The following is a 21,999-nucleotide window of genomic DNA, read 5'->3' on the forward strand; positions in this document are numbered from 1 at the left end:
AATATCTTCTCCCATTCTGTCAGTTGCCTTTTAGTTTTGCTGATTGTTTCCTTCTCTGTGCATGCAGAAGCTTTTTATTTTGATGAGGTCCCAGTAGTTCATTTTTGCTTTTGTTTCCCTTGCCTCCAGGGACGTGTTGAGTAAGAAATTGCCGCGGGCAAGATCAAAGAGGTTTTTGCCTGCTTTCTCCTCGAGGATTTTGATGGCTTCCTGTCTTACATTGAGGTCTTTCATCCACTTTGAGTTTATTTTTGTGTATGGTGTAAGAAAGTGGTCCAGGTTCATTCTTCTGCATGTCGCTGTCCAGTTTTCCCAGCACCACTTGCTGAAGAGAGATACAGTCTTTCTTTTAAAGTCTAGATTGTCTGATATAAGTATGACTACTCTGGCTTTCTTTTGTTGACCATTAGCATGATAGATGGTTCCCCATCCCCTTATTTTCAATCTGAAGGTGTCTTTAGGTCTAAGGTGGGTCTCTTGTAAACAGCATATAGATGGATCTTGTTTTCTTATCCATTCTGTTACCCTATGTCTTTTGACTGGAGCATTGAGTCCATTGACGTTTAGAATATATATATATAGGGGCGCCTGGGTGGCGCAGTCGGTTAAGCGTCCGACTTCAGCCAGGTCACGATCTCGCGGTCCGTGAGTTCGAGCCCCGCGTCGGGCTCTGGGCTGATGGCTCAGAGCCTGGAGCCTGTTTCCGATTCTGTGTCTCCCTCTCTCTCTGCCCCTCCCCCGTTCATGCTCTGTCTCTCTCTGTCCCAAAAATAAATAAACATTGAAAAAAAAAAAATTTAAAAAAAAAAAAAAAAAAAAAAAAAAAGAATATATATATATATATGTGTGTGTATATATATATATATAATATATTTATATATATATTATACATTATATATATATAATATATTTATATATATATTATACATTATATATATAAGTATATTATATATATTATACACATATATATATAAATATATTATATATATTTATACATATATGTGTATAATATATATATAGTATATATATGTGTATATATATATATATATTTCATCTTTTCTCCCCTCAGAGAGTCCCCCTTAAAACTCCTTGCAGGGCTGGTTTAGTAGTCACAAACTCCTTTAATTTTTGTTTGTCTGGGAAACTTTTTATCTCTCCTTCTATTTTGAATGACAGCCTTGATGGATAAGGAATTCTTGACTGAATATTTTTCTGATTCAGCACGTGGAATATATCCTGCCTCTCTTTCCTGGCCTGCTAAGTTTCTGTGGATGGTCTGCTGCAAACCTGATCTGTCTTCCTTGTAGGTTAGGGACTTTTTCCCCTTGCTGCTTTCATGATTCTCTCCTTGCCTGAGTATTTTGTGAATTTGACTATGATATGCCTTGTTGATCATCGGTTTTTGTTGAAACTAATGGGGGTCGTCCTCTGTGCTTCCTGGATTTTGATGTCTGTGTCTTTCCCCAGGTTAGGAAAGTTTTCCACTATGATTTGCTCACATCACCCTTCTACCCCTATTTCTCTCTCTTCCTCTTCTGGGACCCCTGTGATTCTGATGTTGTTCCTTTTTAATGAGTCACTGATTTCTCTAATTCTTAAATTCTGCTCTTTTGCCTGAATCTCCCTCTGTTTTTCTGCTTCGTTATTCTCTATAAGTTTGTCCTCTATATCGCTGACTCTCTGTTCTGCCTCATCCATCCTTGTCGCCCTGGCATGCATCCATGATTGCAGTTCAGTTATAGCATTTTTTTTATTTCATTCTGACTATTTTTTTACTTGTTTTATCTCTGCAGAAAGGGATTCTAATCTGTTTTCGACTCCAGTTAGTATTCTTATTATCGTGATTCTAAATTCTGTTTCAGACATCTTGCTTGTATCTGTGTTGGTTAAATCCCTGGCTGTCATTTCTTCATGCTCTTTCTTTTGGGGTGAACTCCTTCGCTTTGTCATTTTGAAGGGAGAAAAGGAATTAATGAGGTAGAAAGATTAAAATTAAAAAAGTATTAAAATTAAAAAATTAAAAACACGCACACACAAACAAAATTGAATTAATGATGCTAGATCCTAGGTGTGTTTTGGTCTAGGTGTTGAAAGTGGTTTGACAGATTAGAGAAAAAAAAGGGGGCAGGAAGAAATCGTTTGAGAATTTAAAAAATGAATACACTGAAGTAGACTAAAATGAAACGATGGGAGTAAAATAAAATTTGAAAAAAATTACACAAAAGTAAAGAATATAGTAGAAAAAAGTTAAGGAAAAATGTTTTTAATAAAAATTAAAAATAAAAATGAATTTTCCCTTTCTGTATTCAAGAAAAAGAAAGGAAAAAGAGAAAAGAGAAAGAAACAGAAGGAAATCGTTTGAAAATTTGAAAAAGTGAATACACTGTAGTAGACTAAAATAAAATGATGGAAGTAAAATAGAATTTGAAAAAATTTACCCCAAAATAAAAAATATGGTAAAAAAATTAAAGATAAATATTTTAATATAAACTGAAAGTAAAAATGAAGTTTTTCTCTCTGTATTCAAGCAAAAGGAAAGAAACGAAAAAGAGAAAAAAGAAAGAGAAAAAAGAGGAAATCGTTTGAAAATTTGAAAGAGTGAATACACTGACGTAGACTAAAATAAAATGATGGAAGTAAAATAGAGTTTGAAAAAATTTACACAAACATAATAAAAATATGGTAAAAAATTTAAAGAAAACTATTTTTAATAAAAAATTGAAAACAAAAATGATTTTTTCTCATTCTGTATTCAAGAAAAAGAAAAGAAGTGAAAAAGAGAAAAAAGAAAGAAAGAAAATTGAATAGATGGACCTGTTAACAGATTGAAATAGGACTGAAATTACTTCGTTTTCCCCTAGAAGTCAGACTATGAAGCGCTTTATAGTCCATAAACTAAGCAGGTGGTGAGACTTACGTTCTTGAAGAGCGAGGTTGGCCCAGCTGGGCACAGCTCAGTGTAATGGCTTCGTTCTCCACTAGATGGCGCTGCTAGCCTACTGGGGTGGAGTGTTGTGGCACTCATAGGTGCGCCTGCGCACACACAGGAGTGGTGAAAATAGTGTCACCCAGCTACCCAGACTCTAGTATCGGAACTCTGTTCTCCCCGGTCAGCAACCATGCACCCATCCTCTGTCTTCAGCTTTCATCCACTCCCCGCTTTTTCACTGTCCGTGACCAAGCCCCAGGCAGTACCTCTCTCCCAAGTTATGTCTCAGTTTGGCTGTTTTCCCCGGCCCCTTACTTCTGAAGGCCTGTGGCTTTGAGCCATTCCGCCCCTCTGCAGGAGGGTCCCACCAAGCAATGGCCAAATGTCGGCTGCACCCAGGAACGCCTGCTAGACCCTGATGCTGCCAGTGCCCCAAGACTGCGGCCAGGTGCCAGCCCGCCCCAGAAACAGTTCGCGAGATAGTGTAGCAGCAGCTTTTCAGGGATTATGGAAAATCACAACACACATCTGGCACCAGCCTTCACCCTTAACGACCTTGTTCCAGCACCAGTGAATGTGGCCATTCTCTGGGGTCTGCTGGGACCAGGTGGCTTCGACAGTCTCTACCAAATGTCCTTCCAGCAGTGGAACCACTTTTTCCCGTGTGGCCCGAGGACCTCCTGGACCCCACTCTGTTCCTGGGGATTCGCCCTTCCCACCAGAGCACCACCAGGTATTGAGCTGTGGAGTTGCAGACTTTGTGCTCCCCTTGTTTATAGTCTTAATGGAATTTAAACCTTCTCCTTTCTCTTTCTCCCTTTTTAGTTTAGCCCTGTGGCTGTTTCCAATTTTCCACTTTCTCTCCAGCTGCTTTTGAGGAGGGATGCTTTTCCCACATCCCCCCCCCCCACCACGCCATCTCTGTCCTCTCTCTCTTCACCCACAAAAGCACCTCCCTGCAAGCCGTGGCTTCTCACTCCCCAAGTTCACCTCTCCGCGCCACATACCTGCTGAATTCCCTGGTTCAGGTTGTGCAGATTGTTGTGTTAATCCTCCAATCAGTTTTCTAGGTGTGCAGGATGGTTTAGTGTTGGTCTGGCTGTATTTCTTGGATGTGAGACACACAAAAAACTTCCATGCTGTTCTGCCATCTTCTATATTTCCCTATATTTCCTTCTATATTTACTCTGCTCAGAAGTGAACTCTCTCCTTCCAGACCTCCTCAGACCTACTAGCAGCCTGGATGGAACCACGCCCCGGAAGTCTAAGTCATCTTTCTACTAACAAATAGCAACAGAGGTAAAATGAGCTTATTTGACCTCTTGTAAATCTGGGTAGAATAAAAGTTTCATATTTAATGTTGATAAATCTAAAGACAGGTCCAACAAACTTAAATTAGTTTAAACACCAAATGTGTTCCATCTACGTTCACGTAAAAGACAATCAATTCGTTCCCCATTATTGTTTTTTTTTTTTTTAACGTTTATTTATTATTGAGAAACAGGGAGAGACAGAGCATGGGCATGGGAAGGGACTAGAGGGGGAGACACAGAATGTGAAGCAGGCTCCAGGCTCCGAGCTGTCAGCACAGAGCCCAACATGGGGCTTGAGCCGACAAACCACGAGATCATGACCTGAGCCAAAGTCGGACACTTAACCGACTGAGCCACCCAGGCACCCCCATCCCCATTATTAGTTTTTACCTGGAACACCAGTGGGAGAATCTGAAGTGGGTGGTCCAAAGGTGTACTCTTTGCTCCTTGACCTTGGGGGTGGGAGGAAGAGCCAGTGGTGCCTGAAGGCACTGAGGATGGTATAGGAACCAGTTATAAAGGCTGCACCCAAGGTGGTGCAGAAACAGGAGGAGGGGGAGGGGAACGCAGAAGAGGTGAGGTGCCAGCAGAAGGCAGAGAAGGAAAATTTTCTGGTTCTAATCTTGTCAGCTCTGTCAGAGGCACGGGCACCAGTTTTTTGTTCCACCAAAGTGGAATTAGGCAGTGCATGTCAGGCCGGAGAAGACAGGGAACTTCCCCAAAACAAATGGATTTTTGGCAGCTGCTTGGGAATATTCTTTAACGTCTCCTTCCCAAGGTAGACTAACCACAGTTGGTTCCAACTGTAGATGTTAACCAGGGAAATGAATGAAGGAGAAGCTCTCACATCTATTAGGAGGAGGAACAGAGAGAAAGAGTCAGCATCCCCTTTGTCAGGGATGACCTGTGTTTCCTCCAGTAACCTGGGTTCTGTTAGAAGGAGGCCTGTTTAGACAATTATCATCCGATATATCAGGAGGTAGTTTACTGGCCTGGTTACTAACCAAACATGTCTGCAAGAGGCCCCTGGGTCTGGGTAGCCGTGAAGGCCTGGACCTAAGGTACCTCCATCCATTTTCCCTGTTTACTAAGGCCATGCAGTGTTACAGGATCAGTCCTTTCTACATTTTGCAAGCCAAATTGTTTCCAGTGGGTTAAAAAGGCATCCCAAGGGAGAATCCTTGGGGACTGAAGAGGAGTTCTCCATGCTCCTCCTAGAGAGAAAAGTAGAGAGACAGAAGGCCTATTACCCCTAGAATCCCCCCTGACTCCCAGGTGGCATCCCATGAGCAGGATATGTCAGAGGTTCCTGGTGTCAGAGTAACCTGAAGCATCCCTTGAACAAAATCACTATGACTACCGACCAGCTGGCTAAGGGCTCCTGAAGGAGGGATGCTAGCATCCCCCCCACTTTTCCTCTGCATTCTAGACTACGGATGGGTGCCTGGTGTATGAACCAAATCACCTTACCCTGAAAGCTGCGCCCTAAAAGGCCGTTCCTTGAAGAACATGCCCTGATGGTCATGTCCTGATTACCCAGTCATTGAAGAGCATGCCGCAGAGGCCAGAGAGGGAGGCAAACCATAGGGACTCTTAAATACAGAGAATAAACAGGGTTGCTGGAGGGGTGGGTGGGTGGGAGGATGGGTTAAATGGGTGATGGGCATTAAGGAGGGCACTTCTCAGGATGAGCACTGGCTGTCACATGGGGGAGATGAATCACTGGGTTCTACTCCTGAAGCCAAGACTATACTGTATGTTATCTAGCTTGTATTTAAATAAATTAAAAAAATTAATTCAAAATGGATCAAAGGCCTAAATGTGAGACCCCAAACCATCAACATCCTAGAGGAGAACACAGGCAGTAACCTCTTTGACATCTGCTGTAGCAACTTCTTTCTAGATTATGTCTCCTGAGGCAAGGGAAACAAAAGCAAAAATAAACCACTGGGACTTCATCAAAATAAACACCTTCTGCACAGGGAAGGAAACCATTAACAAAACTAAAAGGCAACCTACAGAATGGGAGAAGATATTTGCCAATGACATTTCTGATAATGGGTTAGTATCCAAAATATAGAAAGAATTTATAAAACTCAACACCCAAAAAAACATATAACCCAATTTAAAACATGGGCAGAAGACATGAATAGACACTTTTGTAAAGAAGACCTCCAAATTGCCAACAGACACACGAAAAGACGCTCAACATCACTCGTCAAATACAAGTCTATACAAATACAAAATACAAAACTATAATGAGATATCACCTCACACCTGTAAGAATGGCTAATATCCCTGCCATTAAATAACTTTTGAAGAAAGAAGTTTTGCAGATCTGTGTTTTTTTTTGCCATGGGGCCTGTGACATCATTCTTTGACTTTGGATAAACTGTTCCAAATAGCTTTGGTGTTGTAGTTATTATATTACAGCACAGTAAAATAAGTATGCTCTTATTTTAAAATTTTAAATGTTTTTTTTTTTTTGTATCAATGAAATCATCTGGAAAACCATGTGAAGTCTGTGTGCCACATTTTGTGAAACCTTTCCTTCAAAAGGACAAAGCCCTTCATGTCAAACATTATAAAATTACTATAAATTTTTATGAAAACGTCAGATTGCCAGTATCGTCATCATGTACACCATCAGTTTTCCTGGCCAACATTTCCAGATGTATTTACTTTGAGGATGACCAAGGGCTTCTTAGAACTGAATCCAGAAATCTACTGCTTATTAGAGTCAAAAGTAAGTTGTGGATACACTCTGACACACCTTTTTGTGAAGATTAAATGAAGTTATACATGTACGGAACCTAGGAGGAAGAAGACACTGACATATAGTATACATGCTATCAATAGAGGAGTTTTTATAGTAACTCATTCTTTAAAAACTCAATAAATGGATCTATTGTCCTAAGTGCACACAATCAGTGGATGGCCAGCTATTCACAATTATAGAGCACAGATCAAAATTATCTAGTTAACAGAGCCATGACTTTTAACTTTCTGGGAATAGAAGATTAATAACAGCGTAGAAACTGGAGGAGGTAGCTTTCGGAGTGATGGCATCATTAGAGGCATCTTGCAGGGAAGATGGGCACCTCACCAAATTTGAAATGATGCGGATCTGGAGGTTCCCCGCCATTTAGGTAGGGTCCAATTTCCAAGAAAGATGCAATCCAGAGACAGCTGAACATGGGAAACTCTAGTCCAACATTACTCACAGCCTTTCAGGGTCTTCAGAGCCAGAGGATAGAAAAAGAGGTCTTACATACCAATAAATTTTATGAAGCCAGTATATCCTTGATACTAAAATCCAAGAGTGTATACGAAATAAAAGTAGATGTTAATGTCACTCATGAAGATATTAATACAAATTCTAACCTAATTAATATGATGTAGGTTATTCAGAAAGATCATAGATCATGAACATTCCCTCCCAGTAGCGTATGGTTGATTTAAACATAGGAAAATATTAGGGCGCCTAAGTGGTTCAGTCGGTTAAGCGCCAGACTTCAACTCAGGTCACGATCTCACGGTTTGTGGGTTTGAACCCCACGTCAGACTCTGTGCTGACAGCTCAGAGCCTGGAGCCTGCTTCAGATTCTGTGTCTCACTGTGTCCCTGCAACTTCTCGGCTGACGCTCTCTCTCTCTCTCTCTCTCAAAACTAAATAAACATTAAAAAAAATTAAACATAGGAAAATATGTATGAAACTCATTACGTTAACAGATTCATGGAAGAAAACTGCTACAATCATCTCAATAAACGTTCTACAAGTGTTTGATGAAAGTCAACATATATTCAATAGAAATGTTGTTAGGAAACTAACCTAAGAATGGAACATCTTTTATGTCACAGTAAATATAGTCAAATGCTGAAAATTTTCTAATTCCTATCAGAAGTAAGACAAGGATGTCCATTATTTACCAATACTTTCCAACACTGTACTGGGTGGGTCTGTCCAATATTGTGAAATAAGAAAGCAAAGAGGGGGGATAATGTTTAAAACAGCAGGAACAAACTGTTAGTATTCAAAGATGATAGAATTGTGTACGTTGAAGCTCATAATGGATGTTGATATACACCTCTGGCATTAAATCCTATGTAGCAAGGCTTCTGGAGAGAGTATCGATGTACAGATATATCTGCACTTACCAGCTCAATCAGAATATAAAATTTCAAAAAATGACACAATTTTCAATAGCATCTAATACTTAGAGTAAGTTTAACAAAGGTTTGAAAGAGTCTTTGGAGAAAGTTGTAAGATTTTATTGAGGGATTTTTAACAGTGAAGTGTCCTTCCTACATGAGAGCAGTTTGCATGGTTTCAGCTTCTTCTTGCTTACACTTTCGGTTGTCCTTCACCTGTAAGACAGACACAGAGTTGGAAACATTACTCAGCAGAATTTATTTACATTAAATTAATGATATACAGAGGACACTATAGTTTTTATTTTATAAGATAGAATTCCAAGCATATGCTTTACCAACATTTTTGGAACACACCACACTTTCTACAGGTACAAGAAAAGAAAAAAACACTTCAGGTTCAGAACAGATAAAATGAAATGAACCTACTGAAAGGTAGTTTCATTTTTTTATCTTTATGTTTAGATTCAAGTTAGTTAACATCTAGTGTCATACTGGTTTCAGGAGTAGAATTTAGGGATTCATCGCTTACATGTAACACCCATGCACTCTCCCTATTTGATGTGCCACAGAAACTAGAAACTAGACTATCTCTTGCCATTTTATCACTCAGTCATTTGAGCCTTCATTGGGGAAAGGTTTCAAAAGGCACGTGTTTCGTAAGAGCCACAATAATTTAGAGTCTGACAAAATTTAAGAACAGGTATCCAGGTCTCCATAGAGAAAAACCAACATCAAGCAGTGTGTTTTCTTGTTCTCAGTAGCAATGAAATCTCAACTCAGATGTTAAAATTTGCCCAAAGATGTTATCTGATGACAAATAAATCATACAAAATGGAAGATTTGTGTATTCCATGTATATTATCCAATAGAACCACAGAATACAAAAATCAGCAATAAAAACTGACTGCAATATATCTGGTTTGAAATCACTAAATATATGAGCCAAGATGCATTCAGAAGTGAAGGGATTCTCCCAGAATCACACAACTTATGTTAGAGCTGGTATTAGAACCTACTTCAGTGCCTCAGCATATTTCATACAAACTGGTATTTACTCCACATGCATTTTGTGGTTTTAAAAAGAGGAAATCATAGAAGATTCTGAATTTAAGTAGCCATCGGTTAAAGTATTTACAGTGTATTTTATTTATTTTTTAAAGTTTATTTCCTTATTTTGAGAGAGTGAGAGAGAGAGACAGCACAAATGGGAGAGGGACAGAGAGAGAGGAAGAGAGAGAGTCCCAAGCAGGCTCCATGCTGTCCGCACAGAGCCCAACGTGGGGCTCAATCTCACAAACTGTGAGTCCATGACCTGAGCCAAATTAAGAGTCAGATGCTTAACTGACTGAGCCACCCAGGCGCCCCAGTATTTACACTTTATAAAAAAGGAAATGGTTTCATTTTTTATTATTTAAGAAGGCTCTGACCCAATTTAAGTCTACATCTGATAGGGTATAAGTCAGGTAGTCAGGAAATTAGGGTCTGAACTACTTATGAAAGTTACCTTTATGTGTAAACTCTGTCATTAAAGTATCAATAAAGTCATATCTACATAAGTAAAGATATAATATTCAGGAAAATATCTGCATACTTTTCATTCTCAATGGATAACATATCTGCTTCAGGCATCTTCATGGGCTCCAGTGTTGGGACATCCGCCCCCTTCACATCACTGTCATCTTCACTTTTGCCCCCAGTCTTTGGCACAGGCAGTTCCTGGATACCAGATTCCAGGTCAGGGTCTTACCAAAAAAAAAAAAAAAAGATAATCAACTTAAGGAGTAAACATAAAATATAAAGAAAGAAGTGATAATATGTATTCTTGCCATTATATGAAATACAAGCCTGTAGACTTAGGGTAACAAAAAAAGCGATGGAAAGACGGACTTCCCATCTTTGTTTTTCTGTAATATGAAACCTTACTTCAAATAACAATTTAAAGAGAAACCACACTAAATGTACATTTGCATTATATTACCACAGTGTACTAAGAATAGAGAGCATCAGCTAAGAAATCTAAAATGTACACCATGCACAGGGTTTTTTTTTAAGTTTATTTATTTATTTAGAGAGAGAATGATCAGGGGAGGGGCACACAGAGGGAGACAGAAGAGTATCACAAACAGGCTCTGCACTCCTAGTGCACAGCTGGATGCGGGGCTCAAGCTCACGAACCCCGATATCATGACCTGAGGCAAAATCTAGAGTGTGACACCTGACTGAGTGAACCACCCAGGCACCCTGCACCATGGATAGGATTTTAATGAAAATTAAAATTTAATTTCCTGAACAATTAGCTGAGTGCATTTGTGGGCCTATGACAAATCCTACACTAGTGACATACATCTCCTATTGGAGCAACCTGAAAGCTATTTTGTGAAATTTAACTAGTTAGATTTAGGGGCAAAGTCTCTCTCTATAACTTATGATAAATGAATCATGCAGAGAACCAAGTATCAAAAATAACAGCAAAATATTAGTGACTTATAGTCAAACTTCTGTCTTACAGTGAGAATAAAGGGAGCAGGGTGGAAAGAAATTAATGGACTTTGTCATCAGTCCTATTGTAGAAACCTCTTACCAGCGAATTCCTAAAATAATCCATGGCCTGAATGATGTCAATAATTCCATACAAGTATCTGATGAAAATACTTTCTTTGGAAGCTGGTAATTTCCGTTTCATGATCATTTTAAGATACTTTTGATTTTCCTAATCATAAGTTGTTAAACACCTCCTAAAGCCACTTAAAAATCACACTAATATAGTTTACCTATATGCCAGTCTCCCAAATTATACAGCGTTTCCCAAATGTACCATATCAAATGATTAAGGAAAGGAAATGGTGGCTCTCATTCCTTGAGCCTTTTTCTGGAGTCTATCTCTTGCTCCACTGAACTTCATTTATTCCTGTGCCTGTACTACGCTATTTTACAGTACAGACACATTTGAGTATTAAGCATTTTATACAAAAGCATTCACATTTTGGTATAACAACACAGATGGTAGGAAGTACAAAAACCGTGTAATGAAATATGAGTTATGTCTCCATGTGTCAAGCAGTCTTTGGCAAGCCACAATCCCTGAACCTTAGTTTTCTTATTTATAAAATGAGGCTACCATCCCTATGCAAATCTTCTTTATTCCTGATGTAATAAGATATGCTGTCTCGGCACTCTGCACACACTGTTAAAACCAGCTTACACTTTTGATGCAGGGAAGGAAAAGGCCACGCAAAAATGTTCTAAGAAGAACAAATTCAACTAGTGAAAAAATGTATACTTTTGTAGTAAACAGTTTCCTCTGCTTTAGAACAGACTGCATGTTCAAGCAGATTAAATCTTGGAGAAAAAGGGGAAATTCATTAGAGTGAATACAGCTGAAAACTCTATTCACATTTTGAAACAATTTTCAGGAAATGGCTGAGATTCTCTTCTAAGGTTTTGTTTTGTCCTGTTACGTCATAATGCGTGATGCAAAAATATACCCTGTGCCCCCATAAACATTCTTTTTCCCTTTCCCTTCACCTTCATCCAGAGGTGCTTCTTCAACTGCTTTCTCTCGCTCCGGCATAATATCCTGACACTCAGTGGGTGCCTCCTTTTGTTGAGGTTGCTCATCACTGGGCTGCTGGGCCTAGGGTGTGCGTGTGTGTGTAAACAAAAAATTGCATTAATGCATGCCAATAATATAAACCTATGTTACGCATTTGATGTCAAATAATAAATAAGCATAAAAACACTTATAAAATATAATTCTATATTGTATTCCTAAAAGTTATATGGCCATTTATACACACATACATATAATGGAATATTAGTCATCCAAAGGTATTAAAATCTTGCCATTTGCAACAATGGGGATGGGGCTAGAATGTATTATGCTAAGTGAAAGAAGTCAATCAGAGGAAAGCAAGTACCCTATGATTTCACTCATATGTGGAATTTAATAATAAAACAGAGGAACATATGGGAAGGGAAGTAAAAATAAAGGAGAGGGGGAAACAAATCACAAGAGACTCTTAAGGATAGAGAACAAAGTGAGGCTTGATGGAGGTAGGTGGGTGGAGGATGGCACAGATGGGTGACAGGTGATAAGGAGGGCACTTGTGATGAGCGCTGGGTGTTGTACGTAAGTGATGAATCACTGAAGTCTACTCCTGAAGCCAATATTGCACTGTACGCTAAGTAAAATTTAAATTAAAAAAGAGTTACTCTTCCCACAGAGTGGCTACCCAGAAGAGGTACCCACAAGCACTTTGGAGGCTATTTTAAACTATGCTGGGATGGATACGTACAACTCGTTGTTAGTAAGCATGACAAAGGAGTCATAGGGTATATTTACCCAGGGAACACAAGTATGGAATCCTTCTAGTTCAATGTTTTCTGCCCCTTCCCAGCAAAGAAACTTTTATCACTGTATCTGTACATTTGTAGTTCAACAACATTTTCAGAGAAATAAACTGATGGTATAGAACATCAATTGCTGAAGTACTCACAGCCACAGGTGCAGCTGGCTGGTTAGCCTTGCCATCATCCTTTCTTTGTTTAGATTTAGATCTTGTTCTCACACGCCCACTCATTTTTCACCCTGAAAGTAGAATATCAGGATTTGGAAAATGTATTCTAAAGGCTAGGTACACCACCTCCAAGGCATAACATTTTAATTTTTTTTTTACTTTGAAAATACTTTCAAAATCAACCTTGCGTAAGGATAGTGTACATGCTGTGGTCACACCAAATAAACGGGCTGCAAGATCATTCACATCGGCCAAACTGGCAGTCAAATCACCTTAAGGACAGGAGAAAACGCGAGGCTTAGTTTCACAGCTAGATTCCCCATCATAAAGGCATGTGAGAAAACAATGCTGGATATTTAAACCTGAGTCGCCATTGTTTTCACATTCCCAGTTACTGGGCCCATTTTACCCTCTTAAATAAGGTTTCCTTGGAACACAGAGAAGTCTTAATCGTTTGCGTACTGCCTATGGCTGTCTTCCCACTACAAGGGCTCAAGGTGTCTAGTTTCGATATTGACCAGTGAGCCGGCTCCTCCCTTGACACCCTGCACAGTGCGATACAAATCTCCGGGACGCAGCTCCAACCCCACATCGTTCCCCGTTTCCAGCCCCACACACCGTTTTTTGGTTTTTGTTTTAAGTAGACTTCACGGCCATCCCGGAGCCCAGGTGGGGCTCGAACTCACCACCCTGAGATCTAGACCTGACCTGAGATCCAGCATCAGCCAGCCACTTTGCCTACTGACCGCACCCCCTCCCCCACCCCCACCCCCACCCCCGCCCACAGGCGCCCCTTCCAGACCTGTTCTGTACCGCCTGGCCCGCCTCCCACCCAGGGTCCCACTGAGGACTCACTCTGGCTTCAGTGCTCCGCCGGCAGTTCCAGGTGCTTGCAGGACTCAGATACCTCAAAGAACGCCCCCCAAGACCCACCCTGTCTTCATCTCCCCCGTCCTCGGCCGCCAGCTGTCCTCACTTGTCCCCGTCCCACCACCACGAGGACGAGGGCCATGGCGGCCGCGACGCCCGTGAGGAGAAGAACGCTAACTCCTAGCAACTTCCTCCTCCGAGGCCACAGATCTACCGTCCCGACCCGCCCGAGGCCCACTGGCACTCTCCTCACAGTCACTCACACTTAAAGTCCTGGAAGGACTGATTTGTGGACCTACCGGTTGAGGGCAGGCAGCCAGAAAGATCACGAAACCGTCCACACCACCGCTTCTTCCTCGGCTCTGCTCACAGGACGCGTGGGCAGCAGGGCGCATGCTCAGCAACGGTCTTTCTTAACAACGGGCATGCGCAGGAAAGGCCTGGTACAACGTGTGTGCGTACTGACGTGGATATGTGCGTACTGACTGGGTGTATGCAATGTTGGTGGACTTCTTCCCACGCCTGCAGCCAAGGCGTGGGAAGGCAGTGTCCGCAGAGTTCCCGACATGGTGCTTGAAGAGTGGCCTTTTTCCTCCTGCCCGAGCTCTCTTTTGCAACCAGATACTTTGGGGCCAGACGGTTACAAGTCACCGTTAGTGCTGAATGTTTCTCAGAAAGGTATCTGTAACAAAAATAGATACTAAGTACTTTAATACTATTTTTATACATGCTTTGATCAATCATTCCCTTCCATGCTTCTGGATTTGCTGTCATACTTGAGTGAATTTGCTCTCCTCTGTATAATAAATACATTAACAACTGTTTTCTTTACCTTTTTTGCTTGTGTTACTGCACATTGAAACCTGTGGTTTGGTAACTGATTTCTCTAAGTACCTGTGGTCCTTCAATCAGTGCACATTTCAGAAGTTTCTATCGATATTGGTCCTGGGGTTTAAGCTCAGTCCACTGGTTCATTACGTTCAGTAATGGTGACTATGCTCGACTTGATAAGTAAAGCTGACTTTACTGGATAACTCTGTCAGGGAAAACACTACCTGGACAGGGTCTTAGCAGAGTCTTTGAGGTGGCCGGACAGGAGAGATACGTACTCAAATTGTGAAGTCGGAGTGGAACAATTCTTTCAACGTTGGGGGAGGTTGTGATGAAGACTGAGTAAAAATAGGGCTAAAATGGTGTAGGTTTGGTGGACACAGCAAGGCAAGAATATTAAGTCGAAAGTTTCAAATTCCTTATGGTTGAAAAATGTCATTTGGCACTTTTTACTGAAGAGTTGATGGATCTTTCAGTTAGTTCCTGGAAGGGACAGTAATGTTATTTTCACCTTTTGTCTTCCTAGGCAAGAGATTTTTGTGACAGCAACGTTATGTTGATGTAGCTCATGGTGAGAAGGAAATCTGGGAAGGGCAGATAAAAAAAGGGGGCCAGCTAGATGTCCAAGACCAGATTTTCCCTTGCATGCTTTTGTCTTCTGTCATCTTGCTTACCTCCTGCATCTGTCAAGTTCCTGTGTAGCACAATCAATAAGTGCACCCCCCTTTTTTCCCCTTAAACCCCTACAATCCCACACATAAAAGAAGGCCAGACCTAGGGTTCAGGGCTAAGCCTTCTGACCTGATTCCACTGGGCCGGCACTGGTGCAGAATAAATAGTCTTTTCCAATCCTCCGAGTGTGTGTCGCTTGTCTCTTCCTGGCCACCAAGTATCTGCTGTAACATTTTTGGTGCATTGGTCAGGAAGCCCACAGCCCGCGCTTGCCCCTTGAGTCACCATTGTCGGATGCCAGCAAAAAGGCCACTCTTCTTGGGCCCCTGTGACAGAAAGGAAGGCATGCCACCGGTGATTTCACTGGATCCCCCCACCCCCACCCCTCGCAGGGCCCGACAATATTTGGCCACCACTTCGCTGAACGGACTCCAGGGGGAATAGGAAAATTCTGCCAGGATGGGACATCAGATTGGGTAAATGTCCCCGGGGACCTAGGACGGAATTCAGGCCTGCCCTAGAGGCGGAAGGGGAGCTTGATCACCTCCCTGGTGATATAGTCTCCACATAGGACAGGGAAATCCTGGGTGGAAATCTGTAATCTGTCTAAATATGTGTGTGAGTGCCTGTGCTCCACGTTTTCGGCTATGGAGCCTGAGTGGGTCCTACCCTGAGATTCCGTGAAGACCTCATATGGCTCAAGGCAGAATCAGGTCTGCAGAGGCCTGATACAAGTCTGGGGTTTATACTGACCTGCCAATGCTAAGAGGTGTCTAAATCCCCATGAGAGGAGAGGCCAGGTGGACAAAATGACCTCTTCCCTCATGCTTGTCCTGCGACAGTGTTCATTGGGAGGGACCCATGTAGGATACCAGGATGGGGAGAATTCCTCAAAACCAACTGTTAGAGCCAACGGTCTCTGGTCAGTCTACCTCAGAACGGGGACCTTAAGAAATATTCCCCAGCAGCTGCCCAAACTCACTGTTTCAGGGAAATTCCCTGTCTGCTCCAGACTGACATGGACTGCCTAATTCCACTAGTGGAAAACAAAACAAAACTTTTATTCTATCTAGATTTGCTGAAGGTCAGATAAGCTCATGTTATCTCTGTTCCAGTGTGTTAGCAAAAGAATAACTTAAATAATGGTTAATGTTGTCTGTCTCATAGTTTTCATGGGTAATTGTTAAAATAGCTTTCAAAGTCTTTGGTGACCTAAAACGTTAAAGTTTTACTTGCATGATTAATTAAGATGAAATTCATTGTATGTCTAATGAGATAAAAGGCAAAAGCACTAATTACTAGATGTGGGTTTGTGCTTTTGACTTGTTGCAGAAAAACTAAGGATATTTGGGTCTGTTAAAAAAAAACATGTTTTGTGCTTAATTGATTCATAAGTTTGACATCTAAGGAATCCTGATGTAACAGACAGTTCACAATTGATTACTACTGAGTTTTCCCTGGAGACTAAGGTTTCTAAGAGTTAAAATTCTGTTAAATGTAATTAAGACTGATGGAAATGAAAAAACAACTCCGTATGTAAAAAAAGATGGGTATGTAAGAAAAATATAAGGAATGGAAATACATTTTTGTGAAAGGTAAAAGAAAGTAATTTTGTCCTCAATGAGACTGGCTATTTGGAGACAAATGGCTTGGGACAAAATCTGAATACAAAGGAAAGTTTAGAAGGTTCATGAGGGAAATCTTTAAAAGGAAATTTTATATTAAATGGATTTTAAATATACACTGGTTTAAGATTTTTAAAAAATCGAGATACATGTAAGTACTGTAAGGTGGATCCTGATTTAATGGCAACCCTTTCTGGAGGGGAAACAATTAAGGGCCCCTTACCTGTATCCAAAGCAGACCTAGAGAAGGAGGAAAGGAAGTCTTCCACCTCCACCTCCTTGGGTCCTCAATCTATATAAAAAGTGCAGTTCTGCTCCCTACTGCCCACCTCATCTGGGCCCGCCCTGTAATATAACAGACATGTTTCCCTTATGAGAAGCTAGAATGCCAGAAGGAGAAACCTTTTACATTACGAAGTTTAAGACAGATAAAAGGAGAAGTAGATAAATTTTCTCATTGGATAAGTATATAGAGGTTTTTCAGAATATTACGTATGTTTTTGAGTTGACCTGGAAAGATATAATGCGTTTGTTAAATCAGACTCTTAATGAGACAGAAAATTGTGGGGTTCAGGCAGCAGCTAAGAGATATGGGGATGGGCAACTCATTAATTACCATGGGACTGGAGGTCCTATAGGGAACTTGCAACTCCCTAACTAGAACTCAGGCAGTTCCACCTCAAAATCCTAATTGGGAATATGACCATCTGATTGGGGAATGGTATTGCTGCCACTTCCAAGCTTGTATTTAAAAAAAACATTAAAATATCTAAGACTCAGCCCCTAAATTATACAAAATTAGCCACTATTTTACAAACACAGAATGAGAGCCCAATAGCCTTCCTACAGAGGTTGAAGGAGACCCTCATTAAATATATGGCTATCTCCCTTGACACCCCTGAGGCTGAGATTATTTTATTATGTTTTACTTATTTTATTTCTTTAAATATGAAATTTACTGTCCAATTGGTTTCCATACAACACCAGTGTTCATCCCAACAGGTGCCCTCCTCAATGCCCATCACCCACTTTCCCCTCCCTCTCACCCCCCATCAACCCTCAGTTTGTTCTCAGTTTTTAACAGTCTCTTATGCTTTGGCTCCCTCCCTCTCTAACCTCTTTTTTTTTTTTCTTCCCCTCCCCCATGGACTTTTGTTAAGTTTCTCAGGATCCACATAAGAGTGAAAACATATGGTATCTGTCTTTCTCTGTATGACTTATTTCACCTAGCATAACACTCTCCAGTTCCATCCACGTTGCTACAGACGGCCATATTTCATTCTTTCTCATTGCCAAGTAGTATTCCATTGTGTATATAAACCACAACTTCTTTATCCATTCATCAATCGATGGACATTTAGGCTCTTTCCATAATTTGGCTATTGTTGACAGTGCTGCTATAAACACCGGGGTACAAGAGCCACTATGCGTCAGCACTCCTGTATCCCACGGATAAATTCCTAGCAGTGCTATTACTGGGCCATAGGGTAGATCTATTTTAATTTTTTGAGGAACCTCCACACTATTTTCCAGAGTGGCTGCACCAGTTTGCATTCCCACCAAAAGTGTAAGAGGGTTCCCATTTCTCCAAATCGTCTCCAGCATCTCTGTAGTCTCCTGATTTGTTCATTTTAGCTACTCTGACTGGCAAGCGGTGGTATCTCAGTGTATTTTTAAAAATATGGATCAAAACCAGATAAACCAGGTTTTGATTTGTATTTCCCTGATGAGGAGTGACATTGAGCATCTCTTCATGTGCCTGTTGGCCATCTGGATGTCTTCTTTAGAGAAGTGTCTATTCATGTCTTCTGCCCATTTCTTCACTGGATTATTTGTTTTTCAGGTGTGGAGTTTGGTGAGCTCTTTATAGATTTTGGATACTAGCCCTTTGTCCGATATTTGCAAATATCTTTTTCCCATTCCGTTGGTTGCCTTTTCGTTTTGTTGATTGTTTCCTTTGCAGTGCAGAAGCTTTTTATCTTCATGAGGTCCCAATAGTTCATTTTTGCTTTTAATTAATTCCCTTGCCTTTGGAGATGTGTCAAGTAAGAAATTGCTGCGGCTGAGGTCAGAGAGGTTTTGTCCTGCTTTCTCCTCTAGGGTTTTGATGGCTTCCTGTCTCACATTCAGGTCCTTCATCCATTTTGAGTTTATTTTTGTGAATGGTGTAAGAAAGTGGTCTAGTTTCAATCTTCTGCATGTTGCTGTCCAGTTCTCCCAGCACCATTTGTTAAAGAGACTGTCTTTTTTCCATTGGATATTCATTCCTGCTTCGTCAAAGATTACTTGGCCATACTTTTGTGGGTCTAATTCTGGGGTTTCTATTCTATTCCATTGGTCTATGTGTCTGCTTTTGTGCCATTACCATGCTGTCTTGATGATTACAGCTTTGTAGTAGAGGCTAAAGTCTGGGATTGTGATGCCTCCCGCTTTGGTCTTCTTCAAAATTACTTTGGCTATTCGGGGCCTTTTGTGGTTCCATATGAATTTTAGGATTGCTTGTTCTAGCTTCGAGAAGAATGCTGGTGTAATTTTGATTGAGATTGCATTGAATGTGTAGATAGCTTTGGGTAGTATTGACATTTTAACAATATTTATTCTTCCAATCCATGAGCACAGAATATTTTTCCATTTGTTTGTATCTTCCTCAATTTCCTTCGTAAGGTTTCTATAGTTTTCAGGATACAGATCTTGTACATCTTTGGTTAGATTTATCCCTAGGTATTTTATGCTTCTTGGTGCAATTGTGAATGGGATCAGTTTCTTTATTTGTCTTTCTGTTCCTTCATTGTTAGTGTATAAGAATGCAAGTGATTTCTGTACATTGATTTTGCATCCTGCGACTTTGCTGAATTCCTGTATCAGTTCTAGCAGACTTTTGGTGGAGTCTATCGGGTTTTCCATGTATAATATCATGTCATCTGCAAAAAGTGAAAGCTTCGCTTCATCTTTGCCAATTTTGATGCCTTTGATTTCCTTCTCATGTCTGATTACTGATGCTAGAACTTCCAACACTATGTTACACAACAGCGGTGAGAGTGGACATCATTGTTGTGTTCCTGATCTCAGGGAGAAAGCTCTCAGTTTTTCCCCATTGAGGATGATGTTAGCTGTGGGCTTTTCATAAATGGCTTTTATGATGTTTAAGTACGTTCCTTCTATCCCGACTTTCTCGAGGGTTTTTATGAAGAAAGGATGCTGAATTTTGCAATTGCTTTTTCTGCATCGATCAATAGGATCATATGGTTCTTTTCTTTTCTTTTATTAATGTGATGTATCACACTGATTGATTTGAGAATGTGGAACCAGCCTGCAGCCCAGGAATGAATCCCACTTGATCATGGTGAATAATTCTTTTTATATGTTGTTGAATTCGACTTGCTAGTACCTTATTGAGAATTTTTGCATCCATATTCATCAGGGATATTGGCCTGTAGTTCTCTTTTTTTGCTGGGTCTCTGTCTGGTTTAGGAATCAAAGTACTACTGGCTTCATAGAATGAGTCTGGAAGTTTTTCTTCCCTTTCTATTTTTTGGAACAGCTTGAGAAGGTTAGGTATTATCTCTGCTTTAGATGTTTGGTAGAATTCCCCTGGGAAGCCATGTGGTCCTGGACTCTTATTTGTTGGGAGATTATTTTTTTTAATTTTTTTTTTAATGTTTATTTATTTTTGAGACAGGGAGAGACAGAGCATGAACGGGGGAGGGTCAGAGAGAGAGGGAGACACAGAATCTGAAACAGGCTCCAGGCTCTGAGCTGTCAGCCCAGATCCCGACGCGGGGCTTGAACTCACAGACCGCGAGATCATGACCTGAGCCGAAGTCAGACGCTTAACCGACTGAGCCACCCAGGCGCCCCTGTTGGGAGATTTTTGATAACTGATTCAATTTCTTCGCTGGTTATGGGTCTGTTCACGTTTTCTATTTCTTCCTGTTTGAGTTTTGGAAGTGTGTGAGTGCTTAGGAATTTGTCCATTTCTTCCGGGTTGTCCAGTTTGTTGGCATATAATTTTTCATCGTATTCCCTGATAATTGCTTGTATTTCTGAGGGATTAATTGGAATAATTCCGCTTTCATTCATGATTTTATCTATTTGGATCATCTCACTTTTCTTTTTGAGAAGCCTGGCTAGAGGTTTGTCAATTTTGTTTATTTTTTCGAAAAAACAACTCTTGGTTTCATTGTTCTGCTCTACAGTTTTTTTTTAGATTCTCTATTGTTTATTTCCGCTCTGATCTTTATTATTTCTCTTCTTCTGCTGGGTTTGGGGTGCCTTTGCTGTTCTGCTTGTATTTCCTTTAGGCGTGCTGTTAGATTTTGTATTTGGGATTTTTCTTGTTTCTTGAGATAGGCCTGGGCTGCAATGTATTCTCTTCTCAGGACTGCCTTCGCTGCTTCCCAAAGCGTTTGGATTGTTGTCTTTTCATCTTCATTTGTTTCCATATATTTTTTAATGTCTTCTCTAATTGCCTGGTTGACCCACTCCTTCTTTAGTAAGGTGTTCTTTAATCTCCATGCTTTTGGAGGTTTTCCAGACTTTTTCCTTTGGTTGATTTCAAGTTTCATAGCATTGTGGTCTGAAAGTGTGCATGGTATGATCTCAATTCTTGTATACTTATGAAGGGCCTTTTTGTGACCCGGTATGTGATCTATCTTGGAGAATGTCCCATGTGCGCTCGAGAGGAAAGTATGTTCTCTTGCTTTGGGATGCAGAGTTCTAAACATATCTGTCAAGTCCATCTGATCCAATGTATCATTCAGGGCCCTTGTTTCTTTGTTGATCCTGCATCTAGATGATCTATCCATTGTTGTTAGTGCGGTATTAAAGTCCCCTGAGATTACTACATTCTTATCAATAAGGTTGCTTACATTTGTGATGAATTCTTTTATATATTTGAGGGCTCCCGTATTCGGCGCATAGACACTTTTAATTGTTAGCTCTTCCTGATGGATAGACCCTGTAATTATTATATAATGCCCTTCTTTATCTCTTGTTACAGCCTTTAATTTAAAGTGTAGTTTGGATGAATGGATAAAGGAATTGTGGTTTATATACACAATGGAGTACTACGTGGCAATGAGAAAGAA

General features: G+C 40.6%; 1 protein-coding gene across 3 annotated transcripts; it reads right to left on the minus strand.

The window, feature by feature from the left end:
* Positions 1-8,498: 8,498 nt before the first annotated feature.
* On the minus strand, positions 8,499-14,207 carry LOC123594208 (P antigen family member 3-like). 3 transcript variants are annotated; one of them, XM_045470929.1, is made up of 5 exons: positions 14,084-14,207; positions 12,894-12,985; positions 11,923-12,031; positions 9,989-10,139; positions 8,499-8,610 (listed from the first exon to the last, which is right to left on the minus strand). In XM_045470929.1, exons 2-5 carry the CDS (start codon positions 12,975-12,977, stop codon positions 8,607-8,609), a joined length of 348 nt encoding a protein of 115 aa, XP_045326885.1. In that variant the 5' UTR covers positions 12,978-12,985; positions 14,084-14,207; the 3' UTR covers positions 8,499-8,606. The 3 variants fall into 3 exon arrangements, with proteins under 3 accessions (XP_045326885.1, XP_045326887.1, XP_045326886.1); XM_045470931.1 differs by lacking the exon at positions 14,084-14,207 and adding an exon at positions 13,770-13,813; XM_045470930.1 differs by lacking the exon at positions 14,084-14,207 and adding an exon at positions 13,098-13,679.
* Positions 14,208-21,999: the final 7,792 nt, after the last annotated feature.

Source organism: Leopardus geoffroyi, chromosome X, assembly GCF_018350155.1.
Source record: "Leopardus geoffroyi isolate Oge1 chromosome X, O.geoffroyi_Oge1_pat1.0, whole genome shotgun sequence".
NCBI classification, from domain to species: domain Eukaryota; kingdom Metazoa; phylum Chordata; class Mammalia; order Carnivora; family Felidae; genus Leopardus; species Leopardus geoffroyi.

Bases quoted from the DNA above. Each gene is read 5' to 3' on its own strand.
- LOC123594208 (XM_045470929.1), bottom strand. From the start codon at position 12,977: ATGAGTGGGCGTGTGAGAACAAGATCTAAATCTAAACAAAGAAAGGAT. The intron at 12,032-12,893 runs GTGAGTACTTCA...CGCACACCCTAG, and splicing joins AGCCAGCTGCACCTGTGGCT to GCCCAGCAGCCCAGTGATGA. The intron at 10,140-11,922 runs GTGAAGGGAAAG...TTTTTTGGTAAG, and splicing joins AGAAGCACCTCTGGATGAAG to ACCCTGACCTGGAATCTGGT.